Source organism: Eucalyptus grandis, chromosome 8 (assembly GCF_016545825.1).
Source record: "Eucalyptus grandis isolate ANBG69807.140 chromosome 8, ASM1654582v1, whole genome shotgun sequence".
Classification (NCBI taxonomy): Eukaryota; Viridiplantae; Streptophyta; class Magnoliopsida; order Myrtales; family Myrtaceae; genus Eucalyptus; species Eucalyptus grandis.
The window spans coordinates 38,810,972-38,831,305 of record NC_052619.1 but is presented as its reverse complement, the minus strand read 5'-3'; the positions used below and the strand labels follow the sequence as shown (position 1 = coordinate 38,831,305).

At 36.2% G+C, this 20,334-nt stretch overlaps 1 protein-coding gene, 2 non-coding genes and 1 pseudogene across 3 annotated transcripts; 3 read left to right on the top strand and 1 right to left on the bottom strand.

The window, feature by feature from the left end:
• Nucleotides 1–1,011: 1,011 nt before the first annotated feature.
• On the top strand, nt 1,012–5,176 carry LOC104414372 (annotated as a pseudogene).
• On the top strand, nt 3,375–3,447 carry LOC120287952. The gene has a single exon (XR_005546205.1). It is a non-coding gene; the product is annotated as a small nucleolar RNA snoR60 (small nucleolar RNA).
• LOC120287956 lies at nt 3,612–3,680 on the top strand. The gene has a single exon (XR_005546209.1). It is a non-coding gene; the product is annotated as a small nucleolar RNA snoR60 (small nucleolar RNA).
• Nucleotides 5,177–6,965: 1,789 nt separating the features above from the next.
• Nucleotides 6,966–10,071, bottom strand: LOC104417149 (probable LRR receptor-like serine/threonine-protein kinase At3g47570). Its single transcript, XM_039299937.1, has 3 exons — nt 8,162–10,071; nt 7,481–8,041; nt 6,966–7,341 (listed from the first exon to the last, which is right to left on the bottom strand). The coding sequence occupies exons 1-3, from the start codon at nt 10,069–10,071 to the stop codon at nt 6,966–6,968; spliced, it is 2,847 nt and encodes a 948-aa protein (XP_039155871.1).
• Between the last annotated feature and the right edge of the window lie 10,263 nt (nt 10,072–20,334).

Below are 20,334 nucleotides of genomic sequence, written 5' to 3'. Positions count from 1 at the left end.
GATATAATATGGGGCTTTGATGTTTTTTTTTTCCTTGTTCTTATCACAAATTATTTACTCTTCTTCATCTTTCTACCCTAGGAGCTCACATTTTCGAGTGTATATTTTTTAGACAAAAAAGTATTTTGTTTTATTTCTTTAATTTCATCGATCAAAAAATCAAGTTTTTTTATTTATTTACAATATTAAGAAAGTTGTATTTTTTCATTACTATTGGCAAAGCATTTTAAACAACGTGCAAAACATTATAAGAATATCTAGAAGTACATTAAAAATTCAATGGGAAAAGGTCATACATATTAAAGGCATCTTAACATTTTTCGCATAAAACTCCATAAATGATATCAATTTGAATCATCCAAAATGAAGAAAATTTCATTTTCACTTAAAAAAAAAAACTTATTTTGTGCAAAACTTTGATTTAATATAATTTCATGTATTAAAGTTTCACATTGGCGAATAACTATATTTTTATTTTGGAAAATCTTTCAAGAGGTCCGATCATCTCATTATGTGTATATATAAAAGACAATCGATAAAAAAACTAATTTAATAGCATTATGCATGACAAAATGAAAGTTTATAAACATATTATTATGTTAAAAAATTATTTATGATAATTAAAATCTTCCTAAGTTTTACCTTACAGTTAATATATAAATTTGCTAGATAGCACATAATAAAAGTAGATTTCTCGGAATTTTCTCTTTACAACAAAGCTAACTTGCACATAAGTAAAATCTAAAAATAATAAAGAAAAAATAGTGCATTTAACATAAATGAGATATCCACGATAAAGAAAAAACAAAACATGTTGTATTATTTATTACGAAAACTAAATTTTAACATAAAAAAAAAAAAAAAAAACTAAAAAAGAGGGCAGTAAATGAATTTGGACAGTCACTTTAAATTGGGATTGAATTGGGGAAGTCAATTAAAAATGGGTGAATTTAATTACACATGTGAAAATAGCCCGCCGTCCTGGAATAAAATCTCCTCTTTGCCTAATCTGCAGCTTGACTCTCTTGGTCAGTCGATCGAGCTCTCAGCTGATACCAGCAGCTCTCCTTAGCCTCGCAAGCCATCCCCAAGATGAGGCCACCTCAGAGAGGTAAGCCTTCGCCATGTCCCTTCTTGCTGCGACTGTGCGGGAAATGGGAGGGTGCAGAGGAGCTTAGCTTTGGCTGGCTGGCTGCGTTTGAAAATCACGTGTCTGTCTATGAGCTGTTTTTGCAACCGAGGACGATACTAAGTTTAGATTATGGATTGCTGCTGTAGAAATTCGTGGTGTACAGATAATGCTTGCGTTCTGTGATTCTTGGTAGTGGAAGAAAAGTGCGGGGTCGTTGTTTTCTGCTCTGGGGATGAGCTGGGGTTCTTTTTTGTAGACATTCTGTTGATGGTGAATGATTTTATGCTGCCGTCTCTGCTATTTTTGCGCTCTACTCGGAGACATTAACATGGTGTTGAAGCGCCTATTTTTTGTTTGACGAAATGGTCTCATTTGGTCGTTCGCAGGTCGTGGTGGTGGTGGTGGAATTAGGGGTGGAAGGGGTGATGGAGGGAGAGGAAGAGGGAGAGGCGGTGGTGACAGAGGCAGTGCCATGAGAGGGCGTGGTGGTGGACGTGGTGGTGGCCGCAATGGAAGAGGACGCGGTGGTGGTAGAGGCGGAATGAAAGGTGGAAGCAAAGTTGTGGTGGAGCCTCATAAACACGAGGGGTGTTCATTGCTAAGGGCAAAGAAGATGCTCTTGTTACAAAGAATATGGTCCCTGGAGAGGCTGTCTACGAAGAGAAGAGAATCTCTGTGCAGTTGAATATGTTTTTTCATTCATCTTGCTAGTGAGTGCTAGGTATTTTGCACTGATTTAATCGTTTTCTTTTTTCTTTTAACTTTTACTAATGCTTCTAGGAATGCTAACTTTCTTTTTTTCCCCTGCTATCTATACTTATACTACCCGAATTTGATTTGTTAAGGGGGATCTGCATTAAAGTTGATTCTTTGATGTATGTGAGGTTCCTTTTGCCAGTGGTATTAAGTAAAGAGTTTTCTACTAGTAAATTTTGTTGCTACAAATGCAATCTTCTAATGTTTAAATCTTCCTATTTTAGGAGCATAATGTTGTCAACCTCCCTTACATTCTCGGACTGTATCTTATGTTAAATTTGAAAGGTTCTTTTCTTCATTGACCTAGAAATGTAACTAAGCTGTATTTCTTTGTGTTTTTTCTGTTGTTAGAATGAAGATGGAAGTAAAGTGGAATATAGAGTGTGGAACCCCTTCCGATCAAAGCTGGCAGCTGCCATTCTTGGTGGGGTTGATGAAATATGGATTGTGAGTATCTCTCTTCCTATTTCTCTGGTGTATCATAGATGCATAGCTTCTTCCATATCACTGATCATGTTTCATTATTTTCAAATTCAGAAACCTGGTGTTCGGGTTCTCTATCTGGGAGCTGCTTCTGGGACCACAGTATCTCATGTTTCTGACATTGTTGGTCCTGTAGGTCATTTTTTTTCTGGAAGAATGATTATTTTACCAAATGACTTCATTAGACGACTGACTTTTTGTCTTTTGTTACTTTTGGCAGACAGGAGTGGTGTATGCGGTTGAGTTTTCGCATCGCAACGGAAGGGACTTAGTCAACATGGCTAAGAAGAGAACGAATGTTATTCCTATTATTGAAGATGCCAGACATCCAGCCAAGTACCGTATGTTGGTTGGAATGGTGGATGTAATATTTTCAGATGTTGCTCAGCCAGATTAGGTATTGACTCATCTTTGCCTATGAAGAAACTGAACGTATTCTTATGAAGGTCTTCCTGGCCAAAGTTTAGGTCCAGGACTTCATCTTGCCTCTGGACCACTGAAAAAAAAAATCCTCTATCATCCATCCTACCTTCATTTCTGCTTGACTTATGGCATGGTTTTGTTATATGTTTGTGGCAAATTCTTTCTCTATTTGGATTTTTCTTCGTTTATGTAAATGCAGACTTATTTCCTTTTGATCCTTTGGAAGCAGATTCCATGAATTTTCCACTTTTTATTTCTGATTACGCAAATCAATGCATTTCTTTGCAGCCTTCATTTTTATTCGCGATATTTCATGATCAGTTTCATCTTTGTGTGCTTTCATTTTCATGCCATGGATTTATTTTCTTTCGTCATGTATTGGTGAGGCTTTGTTTTGTATGGATGGGATGACTTGTTATTTGGGGATTAACTTATTCGTTTGTGATTTAACTTTTCTTATATATGTGTATATATATCTATATATACTCCTGTAACTACATCTTTCTTCATTGCTATGTTGAGCGTGACGTTTTGCCCCAGAAGTGGATTGTGTTTTTTGTTTTCACCAAGAGGGAAACTTAAGCACATGAAGAATTAACTCGGATTCCCCTTCAAGACAGCATGGGTGATGCAAGCTCAAGTTTTCTGATGCATATCTACTCGGTTCACTCCATAATTTTTTTGTTTTCTCTAATTTTAATTTGGTTCACTTTGTGAGATTCAAGAATGTAGTTAAATCTTTTTTTTTTCCTTTTTTTCCTCTTAAAGATAAGTTTACAGTAAATGCCATGCCTATTCCCTGCGCTCGATTATTACAATGCATTTGATGGAATACTTGGATTCTCCTTCAAGACAGTTGGTGATGCATTCTCGAGTTTCTGATGCAGGGTTTACAGCCTTTCAAATTGTTTCTGTTGTATGAAGTGTAAGGATTTTAGAAAATCAGGTTTGTCATTCAACTGGTGTACATGAAAATCAGGTTTTAGCATTACTATGAGTGACTGCAATGTGCCGCTTCCCAAATCTTTGCGTCTGGTTAGGTCCTTGTTCATGTAATTGTCCTTTTGACCAATTCCTGATTTAGGTTACCATTTCGAACTTTGTTGATAAGGCGAACCTGCCCTCCAGATTGTAGCACGGTCATGTACATTATGTTGCCTTTACGGCTTTGAGCTGGGAATCTTAATTTAATAATGACTCAAGCATATGCTAAATTATAAATTCACATGTCTTGTCAGATTGCTCCTGCTCTTATTATTAGGTTTGATCTAGTGCATGCAATGACATGACTTATTATGAAATGGTGTTGGATGCACGCGATCTGTCTCTCTGATCACTTGAAAGATCTTTCTGTTTGTACATATTATTTAAGTTGCTGTGATAATACTCATGGAAGTCTCTCTGCGTTTGACTGTTTATCAATTGAACACCTACTATGAAAACACTTGCATGACTCGTTGAAGCACTTTTTACACTAGACTTAAGCTTTGGGTATTGAAGGGTTTGTTATACGTCATAGAGGGAGAAATGCAAGGTCTTTATTCTGTTATTTGGATAACCTTTCTACCTGTTTAAAGTGCTTTACTAGAAGCTGTCTCTCATTAATCTGCGATGCTCAATGATATGTGGTTACATCTCAGGCAAGAATTTTGGCTCTAAATGCATCATATTTTCTCAAGGCTGGAGGTGACTTTGTCATCTCAATTAAGGTATCTCTCTCTGTCTCTCTCTGTCTCTGTCTCTCTGTCTCTCTGTCTCTCTCTGTGTGTGGCTGTGCACTTGGTTTTTCTTTATTCTTTTTCTTGAGATGTAGCTGGTTGGATTGGAGGACTACTGGTCACACTTATTTTTCTTTTTCACTCTATTAAGTCCTTAGAAATTAAGACAAGTAGCTGGCTCAAGTTTTTACAAGCGTAGGAGATAAGCTGTGACATCAGAAATGCTCTCATCATATTTGAGGGATGGTGAAGACCAATCCACTTGGGAAAAAGAAAACTGGAAATGTTACTTCAATGAGAAGAGATGGGAAATGAAGAAGGTTGTGCTTGTTTTTGCAGGCAAACTGTATCAATTCTACTGTTCCAGCCGAGATAGTGTTTTCCCAGGAAGTGAAGAAGCTGCAGGCAGAGCAGTTCAAGCCTTTTGAGTAAGTTACTCTGGAGCCCTTTGAGCGAGACCATGCTTGTGTTGTCGGTGGCTATCGCATGCCAAAGAAACAGAAAGCTGCTTCTGCATCGTAAAGAGTCCCAGGCCACCTTGGCTGTTCAATCTTGATGTATGTCTTCATTAATTTGGAAGTTGGAACTTCAATATATTCAAGGTTCTGGTAGGCTCTTGTAATGGACCAATATTCTGAAATGAGTTTAGATTTTTTCACCTCAAGGCCAGTAATTCAGTTGATATTTTTCATGTCCAATTATCTGAAACGACAATTTACTGCATTGTTTGAATGATCAACTTCTAATATTTTTGCTCTGACTACATCTAATTGAATAAACTCCACACTTGAATTTCAAAATAACAGATGCTTATCAAAATTTTCCAAAAGGACTAATGATACTCATAATTTTCTATATATAAAGAACTTATTGATCAGTGCAAATCAAATCGAGATTGCAGGGGATGACCAGGTATGGTTATATTATTTGAGTTTCACAAGGTGTGTAGATGAGGCTAAACACTTCTGGACTTATTTTGTGCAAATCGTGTGATTAATAGATCATGATAGGCTCAGTGATAATTAATTTGAGGTTGTACAGAATGGAACGCAATACACAACCCACTAAATTTTAGTAGATTTTTATCTTTTCCATCCAAATAAATTGTTTATAGATGGCAAAAAGTAATTCTTATTGGAAAATTTCTAATGAAAAGACAATGCCAAGCGCCATGAAAGTTCTTTACGAATTGTTTTTAGTAAAATACTCATATTTTTACGCATGTTCGTGATAAAAAAATACGCAAAATTGAACTGGCGAGCTTGCAATTTGATTAGATATTTCATAATATAACAGAATAATTACTAAAAATTCTAACGAGTGCCAAGTAGCTAGGAGATAGCTCCTTCCTATCCCTACTTGTATAAGCAATCACCAATTGTATCCTCAAAATGCTGTGAATGCATATGTGATTGAAGACATATGTCAATAATTTTCAGTCGGTAAGTGGCCAACTAAATTGCTGCAAATTATTGCCACACCATTGGCCTAGAGAGTTATGACACTCTCAATTGAGGCACTTCACAGCTCACGTAAGAGTCACACTCTGATTTCATGTTCAAAAGAATAATTGGAACTTATATTACATGTAACAAAGTACTCTGCATGGATAAATTGTTCACAGTGACTGCACTTACAAATACAATTTCGGGAGCTGGATAGGATTGTGTGATTTGCTTCTCTAATTCCTGCTCCGCCCCTGGATGCATTGTACATGAAAAGGTTCACGGAAGAAGGAATGCATCGAGTCGTTGTCAAATTTAAAAAGCTACTTGAAGTTCTTGCAGCGATTGGGCTGAAACTCGAGTTTCATTGAATAACAAACAAATTGAGTCCTCATTTTGAGCCGTGGCAGGGATCGGAGAACCGTTGCCGTTCCCTAGATCTTCTATACTAACATGGCGTGCACCGCCCTTTTCTAGGGCTAAGCATGGAAGGAGGAAAAAAAACCTACTGAAATTGCAGAAACCGACGCCAAGCACTCCTGAGTTCATATAACCTGGAAGAGACATGTAGATTCATTCATTCATTCGGAAAAGTTGATATTTTGTCTATTAAAAGCATACTCTAAAAAAATCTACATATATGATCTAAAGCCATCAGAATTTGGTGAAATTGCAAATGCATATGCCGAATATATTCAAGGGATGGGGGTCCATGGTTGGCCTCTCATCTGCTTTGATCATGAGAATTTCCTCATGCTGCCCTTAGAGTTCTAACAATGATTCTACAGGATGAATTCTCTAATTCTGTAATTTGCATTCATGTAATTCAGTTGGTAGTCTTCCTTTTTGATTCACACAAAACCGGAAAATTGAGGAATCGTGGGTGCATTTTCGAGTTTGTTCACACAAGAAGGCACATGAATGCATGCTCCTCGTTGCATACATGGCAATGATCCGGTTGCCGAAGGGAAAATAAAAAGCAGAAAAGCCATTGATCTTGTATATTACCTATCCTTGGAAACCAGCTGCATGAAGTTTATCCTTGATAAAATGTAACTGAGCTGCGACTTTCGCAATGTTCATCCGCTCTCTGCGTGCTTGGACTGAGCAAGCAACCCCGACTCTATAGACCATCTCCAGACATTCACGAGCTGCATCACCTCTGCGGGTGCCCATATAGCCCCCCATTTCTTGAAGTAGAAGAGGATCAGTAATCTCTAGGTGTTGTTTAGGCAAGGTTTCCTTGACGAACTTATGAAGGTTAAAATTTTCTCTGAACATTTCGTTTGTTGGACTCACGCCTGTGAACATCTCAAGCAAGAGAATGCCATAACTATAAACATCGCCTTCTCTTGAAGCCACACTCTCCATTCCATATTCCGCGCTTCATTCGAATTGCAAATAAAAGATAAATAATGACAGCAGAACCAGTCGAGGCAGATGGAAATAGCATGCAAACCCTTACTGCGTTTTCATTGAATGTAATGTGTCCGTTTGCCTTTAGGGGATAAAGGAGAGGAGACTCACCTGGAGCAGCATAGCCGACAGTTCCTCTTACACCAGTAGAGCTCATTCTCGCTTTAGTGTCATCGGTAGATTCAATCACGACCTTTGCCAAACCAAAGTCTCCAACATGTCCAATCATTTCAGCATCTAGCAACACGTTGCTTGGCTTCAAATCACAATGGATAACAGGACTTTGCAGGTGGTTATGGAGATAATCTAATGCTGAAGCAACATCGATGGAAATATTTATCCTCTGGATGAGACTCAATTTCTGCGCATTCCCATCTACATTAGTTGGTGATGGGCTTGGATGTAGCCAATCTTCTAGGTTGCCATTGACCATGAACTCATAAACCAAGGCCTTAAACTCATTGCCCCTGTAATCAGTGCTCGAGCATACCGTTAGGACTTTCAAAAGATTACGGTGTCGGACATTTCTTAAAGCCTCGCACTCGGTTATGAAGCTCTTCACCGCACCATGAAGCATCAAATTAAGCACCTTTATAGCAATGACATTTCCATTCTCCTCGAGGACTCCCTTGTAAACAGATCCAAAACCACCGACCCCGATCAAGTTACTTGAAGAAAACCCGTTGGTTGCTTTAAGGAGAGTTCCATAAGATAGACTCAATGATGAATCATCTTTGGAATTTGAAACTGGTTTTGTTCTTTTCTTCTTCTTCAACCAATGAAAGTACATGAGAGCAAGAACGAGAGCTATTCCAAGAACCCCGAAAAGAATCAAGATGGTGAGCTTCCACTTAGCGATTGGTTTTTGGCTTGACTTTTTAGAGCTACATTTCGGCAGATGAAATTCCGGCATTCTTGCACAAAGCTTGTCATTTCCAGAGACAAAAGTAGTGCTCACATTATTAAAGATTCCTATAGTTGGTAATGTGCCTTCAAAGTTATTGTACGACAGATTCAGGATCTCCAAGAAGTGAAATGCATCGAAAAACTCTGGAATTTGACCGGATAAATTGTTGTGTGAAAGATCTATCTCCTTGATATTCCTCAACATACTAATAGATGGAGGAATGGAGTCTCGAAAAGAATTCTCCTGCATTTTGAGCACTTCCAATCCAACACAACTGCCAAGACTAGCTGGAATGTCGCCGTCTAACATGTTTCTAGAGACATCCAATTGAGCCAAAATATTCAATTTCCCAACTTCTTCAGGTAGAACACCGGTGAGATGGTTTCGAGACAAGTTTAGAAGTATAGATAGTGATGAGAGGCCTATGAGTTTTGGAGGTATGGTTCCATTTAAGTTGTTACAGGATAGATCAAGTTCTACCAAACTTCGGCACTCTAATAGACGTGAAGGAATGTAGCCATGAAAGTTATTGTGATCGAGATAGAGTCGTGCCAGTTTTACTAGGTTTCCTAATGAAGACGGAATTGCTCCGGAAAACTTGTTATAAGATAATTTCATTTCCACTAGGTTATGAAGATTTCCCAACATGGATGGGAGGGTACCTGAAAACCTGTTGTGGTGCAAAAGAAGCCTTCCCAAGTTGACGAGATTTCCGACCGTTCTAGGAATTGTGCCAAACAATAGATTATCGCCTAACCACAATTCTAAGAGAGTAATGGAGAAATTACCGATGCATTCAGGCAACGTCCCGCCAAAGCTGTTGTCTTGCATGTCCAAAAACCGTAGAGTGGTGGCGTTAGTCAACGAGCAAAAGAAAGTCAAATCATTGTATCCTCCGTTCCCCAAATAATTAGACGAGACAAGCAATAGTTGGAGATTGTTTAAGTGGTCCAAAGGAGGCATTTTCCCCGAGAGTTTGTTCCTACTGGTTTGTAACCATCTTAAAGTGGTTGCATTAGACATTGACCGCGGAATCGCTCCAGTGAATTGGTTAAAGGAAATGGTGAAAATCTCGATGTTTGGAAGAGTAAAGCCTATATTGGTTGGAAGATTCCCTCCTATTTGGTTTCCAGAGATCTCGAATAGCTGCATGGAAGAAAGATTGAAGATAGATGGAGGAATTGTGCCTGACAACCTATTTTGTGTTAAATGAAGCCGTTTGAGTTTAGTTAATTTTCCTAGAGCTTGGGGTATCTTCCCACCCACTTCATTCCAAGTTAGACTAAGAGCCTCTAACAATGACATGTTTCCGATGGATGAAGGAATAGTTCCCGTTAGATAGTTGTTACCTAACGAAAGATACCGAAGCTTCACTGAAAAAATGCACTCGATGGGAATTTCTCCAATTAGCCGGTTGTGAGCAAGGGCAAGCTGTATAAGGCGAGCACAACTCGACAAGTTTCTCGGGATTTCACCGTCCAATGTGTTGTTGGATAATATCAAGTTACGTAGACGGTGCAAATGGCTGACTTCTTGTGGGATTTTGTGATGGAAACTATTGTTGCTGAGTATCAAGATTCTCAAGAAGCTCAAATTTCCAATGTGAGGGGAGATGGATCCGGAAAGCTTCAAGTCTGGTAGGTTGAGTCCCGTGACTCTACGGTGTAGGCAACCGCACGTGACACCATGCCACCGACTGTGGTTGGTCGTATGGTTCCATGAATTGAGCGCCTCAAAAGGGTCCTCAGTTATTGTAGCCTTGAATGCAAGCAATGCAAGCTTGTCCGTCATATTGTTAGCTGAAAAGACTTGGCTAATGCATGGCAAAAGCACTACACAAGTGAAAAATAGACGGCATGATGATGAGAACTCAAGACAAGACAAGTTGAGAGGCTTCATATTACTAGAGGTGAAATCTTAATTGATACATGAAGAATGTAAGAAAATTGAAGAGAAGGAATTTTTGGAAGCATGAATAGGTTTTGTTGCAATTCGAACGTACATGCTCTGATGGAGAATATATTTGTTGAGGAGGTCTTTGCTAGTCAAATCTCAGCCGTGCACGCCAAGTTCTTGAGCCATTCCTCTCCATATATCATAGCAAAGTTCTAGTATTAGGTAAAAAGGCAAGAAAAATACCCCTCTTTTTTAAAAGGTTTCCTTTTTAACTTTGACAAACCATATTATAATGTTTTATGTAACGATCTTATCTGACCCGATCCATTTGGACAATGGCGGAGTTAGAATAAAGTTTTAGTGCAATCAATTGATTAATGCATAGGAATTTATACATGAATATGTTAGAAGAATTTGCAAATGGCGCAATATGTGGGTCCTAATAATCCCAGTATGTTTGTGGAAAAAAATGATCTCCATAGACCAATATGGGCAATAATTTACAAAGAAGATGATCCACTAATCTTTAATTGACATTTATGTCTTGAAGAAATCAAGAATAGGGCCATACAAACATATCCAAAGTGTGTATATTTCTCCACACAAAACGTACAGACATTCCCTATTCTCCGAAGGTGGGATCCTTGTCATAGATCAAGGCTCTTCTTCCCCTTAGTGTAGTTTATAACACAAAACAATCGGGAGATTAGTCATCACCCGTTTTGGGTGTTTTGACCCCATTGCCGGTTACTAGGTTATGTAATAAAAAACTGAAAAAAATCAAAGAAATTTAAGTTAAGTACCAAAAATGCTTAAGCAATTCCTATAGGTATTCGATAAATGTAAACAAAACATTAAAAAAAAAGCACATGAATAAAGCCATTAATAAATTATGAAGTCATCCTCTAAAATCAACTCTTATTCTATTATCCACAAAACAGAATTTAATAGTCGTCACACTGGAAATGCACTATATGTACATAAAATATCGTGACAAAAAATTAAAATACCTTGAAAATCAAAAGGATTCCACATTGCATGTAGAAAAATCATACCGTTTGATGAACACCTCAACTCCAACAAATCAAATTTGGAGCAGCGGAAGCTTTTGATTAAAAAAACTAATGAAAATTCAATAATTTGATTGAATAATTAAAAGTTCAAGTATTCGATTAGAAATTTGGTTAGTTCAGGGATTGAAAATGGAATTTATCCAAATCTCATGTCCAACCACGAACCCACCAAGTATTTGACCCTTTTGCTTTCCCTGTTTCTAAAGCGACTCTCTTTTTTGGGCGCGACAAGCGGTTGTTTTCAACTAAAGGGAAGACTCATTAGCTGTCAAGTCAACCGACCTCGACTCTGCATGGGAAACTGCCGGCCACTTTTTTAGCGAATACTTTTATCAACCTAATTCACGATGAATTGACTCAATCACAGTTCTTGATAGAACATTTCTTTCTCATCCACCCAAGAGGGAACGAGCACACCTGGGCAACAGGTGACTATTATGTTGTCCATTTTTCAATTTTATTCAAAAACAAAAGCATTAGGCAAGAAACTTCTATTGAGATTTTCAAAATAGTTTAAATGAGAACATGAGCTTTGAAAGTGCAAAGTTCCGTCTCAAAAGGCATCTTCAAAGGCCACAAACCCTATCTTTCCAATCTATCTATTTATGTTGTCTACGTTGGGATGAAGAAAAGACTTATATCATGCATAGCAAAAAGGAATTGAGTAGGAATTTTCCAAACACTGGAAAAGATATTATGAAAGTCTCCCCTCTTCGTTCTTTCATAACAAACAAACACATGAATTGAAGTACCTACTTTATTTCATTCCTTCTTTTATTCCATTTTATTTCATCATACTAAATGTAGTGTTATGCTGCACATGATGTGATGCATAATCTGTCCACATCGAAATCAATAACTTTGTGATGGAAAGGGAGTAAACTTAACGTACCTAAAAGTTGTTCTGCATCCAATCAGCAACTGTTACTTTTGCCGCAATTACCGATAAACACCTTTTTTGCTAAATTATTACCTTGCCTCCTTATTTTTCATTGTGGATGCCAATTGGCATGTCATAGTTGTCAAGCTCAACGTCTGCGTTGGGCTGCAAGAAAGAGAGGGAGAGAATTGGAGAAAAAGAAAGAGCACAGAAAGCGAATAATCAGAGATCGGAGTGGGAGGCGTGGGAAGAGTGATGACGGAGCTCGATAACCATTGGTGTTGTCCAGAGAATGCAGGGTGGCATCCAACGGTGGCAGGTGGTGGTTGGTAGAGAGGAATAAAACTTTGTGGGTTGGGACTCAATGAGGCTAGCGTAATTTATGTGCTTAATGTTTTCTGGAGGGACGTGGGATTTTGTCGTGATAAGCAAAGTAATATTTTAATAAATAGACTATAGAAAGAGGTCAAAAAGACTGGCTCTCACACATCATTTTCAAAAGAGTAATTGACCGTAATTTGTTTAGGAACGTGATCACGTTTAGAGGATGAAATTGAAAATAACAGAAGAACAATTTTGATGGGACGAAAATGATTTTCCACTATCAATTATTTTGATGAGCCTTCTTTCCTTAAGGTTCTTGACTGAATAAAATAGGTCATGGAGGTTAAATTTGATGGAGTAATGTCAAGGGATTGGAGCTTCTTCTCATTTTAGTTCCAAAAACCAAGAGAAACAATAATGGTGGGAGGTAAAACAGAAGCATGAAATATCTCAGCTTCATTTTATTGTTCCACCCATCTACCTGCGCTTCTATTCATATTAGGGTACAAAAATGGCAATTCTACAAGTTTTGCGGATCTTCAAACTAATTTCCTCTACTTAATGTGAATCTTATTGATAGAAGGTATTGGGTTATCACAATAGTCTTGCTTAAATGCAAAGATCAGACCAATGTTCTATGACTGGTTCTTGAAACTCATTCCTCTAATAGCCATTTGTAGTAACAAGTGTATGCCTCTATATGTTTCTCTAGTAGCTGTCACTCAAAAAGCTCATTCTACCTTTTAGCTAACATGGCATTTCCAAACCCTTTGAATTCTATAGAGATCTCCATTTTCAGAATTTAAATCACACAAGGGAGCCATGTCAAAGACTTTAGCTGAAACAAGCAGGAATAATCCAATAGAAGTATATTTTACACATCATATACCTATCTCGGCTTTTGCGCAAAGATCAAGTATATTTTACACTACATAATGTAAGTTATCGGGCTATGATTCGCAGATGCATGAAAAGAGTGATGTGTAGATGCTTGTCCCACTGTGCCATGAGAGCTGCACCTCCGTGGAGCTTCGGAGTACCCTGGCTAGTCACAGCAAAAAATCTCGAATTCGAACTGGCCTTTTTATTGCATTTGTGAAACCCTGCAGAAAAAAAAATCACTAACTCATAAACAGCAAGCTTTAAATGGAGTATGCAAACAAAAGAACATAATCTAGTAAGAATAGTAGAATACACAATCTTTCATGTAATTTTAGGTGTTGCAACTTCTGATTAATGACTTCTGTCGATAACTTTTTTTGCCTATTCATAACTGCTGACAATGTAATTGCACCAAGGGCATATCACTTCATATGCTTTTATTTTTCATTAATGAATCTCAAGAATGTGCAAAAGATGGTAATAAGTTTGCCTGCATTAATAGAAGTACCATGAGTTCAATTGTCAAATTTAAAAAATCAATTTTAAGACAACGCAATCTTAGGAATAGTCAACACTTGCATCGGGTGTCTTTGTTATTAGGTTATATTATAATAAAATGCCAAAAAAATCACAGAAATTTAGATCAAATACCATAAATACTTATAACAAAACCATCCAAGAAATGAAGAAAAATCAAGGCATGAGTAAAGCCAATAAGAAATTATGAAGTCATCCTTTAAAATCAACTCAGCTTCTACTGTTTACAAAAACAAAATTCAATCCGAAGTGCTATATATATATGTAAAAAATTCATAAAAGAATATTAAAATATCTTGAAAATTTAGAGGATTCTATATTCTACGTTGAAACTATTGCCAATTCCCACCATAGCTCCAACTATTGCCAAAATTTAGGGGATTCTATATTCATAAAAGAACTTGATTGGACAATCCCTGCAAATTCAATAAGTTGGCTAGACAAGTTAAAAGTTTAAGTACATGATGAGAAATTTGCGTTAATTCAGAAATTAAAAATGGACAATCCCTGCAAATTCTATTTTGTTCAAATGTCATTTCCACCGACGTACGCCAAGAATTTGACCCTTTTACTTCTTTTTTCTGATTTCATCGTTTTTGTTTTTCCAATTATAAAGCGAGTCACTTTACTGGGCCCAACAGCCGGCAATTTTTCTTTCTTTTTTTTTGGTTACTACCAAAAGAAGGCTCATCGATTGTCAAGTCAACTATCAATGACTACGGACCAAAAAATATAAAAAAAGAAAAAGCTATCAATGACTGACCTTGACTCAGCATGGGAGGGCTTATGGTGCTCTTTTCTCTCGGTCCCTATCTAAGCTAATGCTTATATGGACCAGATTTACTTATGAATCGAGTCACTCACGATAGTGGATAGAATATTTCTTTCTCATCCACTCAAAACAGGACAGATATACCCATGTAAAAGTTGAGTAATTATACTTTCTCTTGTCAATTTCATTTGAAAACAGAAGCATTAGACAAAAAAACATCTATAAATATCTTGAGAATTGTCTTCAAATGATAAAAGAATAATAAAAAATAATTGCTATAACTATCTTCTCTGATGGAAACACAATAGATTGAGAATCAAAACATGGGTTTGAAAGTGAAAAGTTCCACTTCAAAAGGCACCCACAAAGACTACAAACCCTTACCTTTCCAAACCAACCGTCTCTACTTTCTACATTTGGGTAAAAAAAATAAAAAATAGAGGGTGCATAGTTAAAAGGAATTGACTTGGAAAGCAATTGTTGTTTCGCATGCAATTCCATTTCTTTTGCTTGTCTCTTAGAAAAAAGGGTGGAATGCTTAGATTAAAAGTGCCTATTCCTAGAGAGATATGATTGGGTGACAGTCTTTAATCTATTGTAAGAATAATATTTTTTCTAAAAAAAATAAATCAAATAACAAATAATTATAAAATGTTGTGAGGCCCACTCATTTAAGAATTTGACTTACATCAAGCTATTATTGATGTTTTAGGTCAAAGACTATTAAACTAACAAAGCTCATTCATAGAATGGCCATTCCATTCCTCGGCAAAATGTAAACAAAATAATTTACACAAATATTTCAAGTGTAATCTTGATTTTTTCCCTTAGATATTATAATATTTTAAGACATTTTAGACATTTTGATACTATCCTTTACATCCCAAAATCTTCTAGGCACTTGAAAAGATATCATCAAATTTTCTCCTCTTCGTTCCTTCGCAACAAACAAATAGAAGAATAGCATTTAATTATTCCGTTTCATTCATTCTCTTGTTTCATTCTATTTCATTTCGTCATACCAATTGTTGTGCTATGCTACACAATATATATATTGTCTTTCTCTCATGTGTGATGTTCATATTGGCATAAATAAATTTGAGATAGAAAGGGAGTGATTTTCCTAATTGTTATTGTGCATCCAATTAGTGACTGGTACTCCACATTTTTTTATTGGGAAAAATATGAAAAACCACCATTACTTTTGCTACTATTACCAATTAAACATCATCTTTTTTTCTTTTTTTTAAGTTATCGCATTGCCTCCTAAATTATCATTGTTGATGCCAATTTGCATGTTACACTGGTCAACAAGCTCGACGTGGGCGTTGGGCTGCAAAAAAGAGAGGGAGAGAGTTAGAGAGAAAGAAAGACAAAGCACAAAAAGCAAAAAATCAGTTACCAGAGTGTGAGGCATCGTCAAGGACAGTAGTTGCTAGACTTGATATTCCCATGGAGAATATATTTGCTTAAGAGGTCTTTGTAAGTCGAATCTCAGACGTGCACGCCAAGTTCATGAGCCATCCCACCCCATATATCATGGCAAAGTTATAGTATGGGAATGAAAAGGCAAGAAAAAGAACCCCCTTTAACTTTTTAAATAGAACCCTTTCCAAAAATGTTCCCTATTAAACTTTATAATGATTTCACTTGATCTGACAATGATGGAGTTAGGATAAAGCGTTTTCGCAATCAACTGATCAAAGTATAGGAATTTATAAATATGAGTATGTTATTGTTTCAAGATAGAATATCAATTTGCAAAGTTAATTACTAATGGCGCAATATGTCGGTCCTATAATCCCAGTACGTTTGTGGACAAATATGATCTCTGTGGACAAATATGATCTCTATAGACCAATTTGGATGATGAATTCTAGAGACGATGATCCATTAATCTTTTACTGACATTTTTGACCTGAAGAAATCAAGAATAAGACCATACAAATGAATCCAAAGTGTGTACATTTCCCTTGCAAAAGTGTGAAGATTTTCCCTCCCATTGGCGGTGGCCGTCGCCATGCAGAGTCCCCACCTTTCGAAGATGGGATTTTCATCACAGATCGGAGTTCTCCCTCCCTTTATTGCATCTTATAGACAAGATAGTCGCGAAATTGGTCAACACCTCTGTTGGGTGCTTTGACCCCATTGTCTGTTTAGTAAATTGGTTATATGATAAAATACAAAAAAGAACACATAAATTTAAGTCGAATACAATAAATGCTTAAGCAAGTCTTGTAGGTACTTGAGAAATCAGAACAAAATCATCCAAGAAATGAAGAAAAATCAGGACATGAGTAAATCCATTAATCAATTATGAAGTCATCCTTTAAAATCAACTTGTATCCTACTATTCACAAAAATAGAATTAAGTTGTTGTCATATGAACTAAATGTGCTATATATATGTAAAAAATTCATAAAAGAATATTAAAGTACCTTGAAAATTTGGAGGATTCCATATTATACGTCAAAACTCTTGCCGGTTTCGACGAATGCTTTAGCTCCAACTAATTGGATTTGGAGAAGTAGAAACTTAATTAAACGGTTCGTGCAAATTCAATACTTTGACTAGACAAGTTAAAAGTTTAAGTACTTATTAGAAATTTACGTTAATTAAGGGATTAAATATGGAATTTATCCAATTCTCATTTCCCCCAACGTACGCCAACAATTCAACCCCTTTACTTTCCCCAATTCTAGAGCGAATCACTTTACTGGGCGTAGCAAGCAATAGTTTTAAACAAAAGAAGACTCGTTGACTTAAGTCAACAATCGATGACAAATTTTGACTCAGCATGGGAAGGCTTCTGGTGCTCTTTTCTCTCCGGTACTTTCTGAGCAAATGCTTATATGGACCTAATTCACATATTAATCAAGTCAATCACAATTGTGGATAGAACATTTCTTTCTAATCCACTCAGGACGGGGTGGACACACTTGCACAATAGGTAAATAATTATACCTTCTATTGTCAATTTCATTTGAAAACGAAGGCAGTTGACAAAATAACATCTATTGATATCTTGAGAATTATCTTCAAATGATAAAAGAGTAATTGAAAAGAAAAATTGCAAAAAGTATTTTCTCAAATGAAAACACGTGAAGAGTGCTAGTATGAACAAAATAAATGAGTTAGGGAAGAGAATAAGAACACAAGATTTATAGTGGTTCGGCTTAATCCAAGCCTACGTCCACTCTCCCACGATAACAGCCTTCTTGGCTGGATTCCACTATGCAATCAACAAGAGATTATAACTTCGAGTGCAAACACTTAGTAGTAGATCACACTATCTCACTAAGTCACTCTTTTGGTATTTCTCTCACGATTACAAACATTTAAGCTCTCAAGAGACAAGTATATGATCGAAAGTCGCTCAGACTTTGGAATTATAAATTCTACGCTCTGTCTCTTACTTGCTCATCGGTCCTTCATCTCCTTAAATACTCCTCCACTTCCAAACTAACCGTTGGACAGCATCCCGGAGAATCGTCTTCCAATATACCCATTGGACAGCTCTGTATCTAGAAGATTTGGTAGCCGTTGAGTGACAAAGGTAAAATCTCAAATTGATTCCGATCGCCCATACAAACGAAATCTTGGTTTCCATAAGTAAAACTTCTTCGTGTAGAAAGTTCTTGTCTTCAAGATCCAATCGTCAATCAATTAGATTGAATCAATCAAATCAATCTTGATGTGGAATCCAAACCAGATCACTAGCCGTTGTATGATTAGGCTTGAGTTACGAATTATCGAATCTGGATGTAAAGTCTGAGAGCAATAGACTTTACAATCTGAGTCTGTAGACTTTACAATCTGGGTCTGTACATATCTGCTTCTGAACAGATTTAGCTTTAAGGTCTGTACCTAGTTCAGCTTCAGCATAGAGTCTGTCTTCTGGTTCAGCTTCAGCTTAGAATCTGTCTTCTGGTTCATCAATCACGTTCAGTCTGGAATTAGTCAGAGTTGACAGACTTCTGATGTAAAACAGACTTTGACACTAAAGTCTGGCAGTCTTCAGACTTTGAGTCTTGAGTCTCAGTCTTCAACTTTGAGTCTTGAGTCTGGCAGTCTTTAGACTTTGACACAGAAGTCTAGAAATCTTCAAAATATACTTTGGACATATGTTACGTTCAGTCTTCTGGCCGTCTTTTGACTTTGATAATATCATTTACATGTTCTATCATCTGTATGGTCTATTACTTAACCATTAAACATGTTAGTAGCCTTTGATTTATTTTGTCATCTTCAAAACATCATAAGGGATTTCCCTAACAATCTCCCCCTTTTTGATGATGACAAAACAATCTCTGAATATGCAGATTTGTAAACATACTTTTAAATCAAAGGATATCAGAAGATAACAAATAGATTGAGCATAAGAATATATAGAAAAATAATCGCAGTTCAATATTATGCAATAAATAATATCAACCAATCAGCACATATGCATATTCATATATTCTCCCCCTTTTTGTCATAATCAAAAAGCGATAACAATAGATTCACGTAGAGAATATAAAATGATAACAAATGTGTCTGGCATAATTTCCAAAATCAGCCTTTATAAATCGAATATTAAAGATGAATATTAAAGATATGCAATATAGCTCACTTCGATCATATATATATATATATAAGCAAATATCCAATGAAAATCACGAATGCATCATAACTTGCACGTACCATTTTTATCATAATAAAATGATAATATCAGTAAGAGATTTGTTAATGACAAAATGTAATAAAATATGCACTAACCAGATTTTGTAGAATAAATTCTGACACATTTACCTTTCCTTCCATTCACAATAAGATCACGATCAATCCAAAAAGATTTTTTTTTTTTCATAATTGATCAAAGCTCCCCCTCAATTTGTTGCCTTTTTGAGGTGATCACGATTCTTTTCATTTTCTTTTGGATTTGATTTCTCCCCCTGTGATCATGACAATATTTACGAATAGAAACAATTGTTGCAATTGTCGCAGGAGATATTTTATGATTGCACCAAAATCTGCGTAGATTTGTAATCATTCTTGCCTTATTGAATTTCTTGCAATCAACTCATTTCCCTTTTTGGTATCCATCAATTTGGATCCTTCCTTGACGTTAGAGCAAAATATATAATCTCCATAAACAAATATTCTTTCTTAATTCATCATAACAAAGTATTCAAAGAAAGAATATTATGCACAATGATATTTTGAAAAATAAATTCTCACTTAGTCATAGTACGATAAAAATAGAGAGAATAAAATCTTTGAGTATCTCAGAAAAAAAAATATCTTGCAAAATTAGTATCACGTAGAATCAGATTTTTACTTTGCAAAATATGACAATTTGAGAGCATAAATTTAGACAAAATAATTTGAATTATCTCAAATAATCACACGTATTAAATCAAATCTGAGAGTATAAAATCAAACCAAATAAATTCATTTGCCTCTTAAGCATGATATCAAAAATGATCACACGTAACAAATTAAATTTCGAATCACAAAAACAAATCATGCGATTCTTTCTTCAATAAAACAAAATATGATAATTATAAAATCTGAATAAATCAATGATATATCGAATTTCAAGCATAATGAGAATTATGTGCCCAAAAACATTCCTTACCAACTTCTTCTTTTCCTTTATTTTCTCGATTTCCTCATTGGATTCTGAGTCTGTGTCTAAGTCAAAC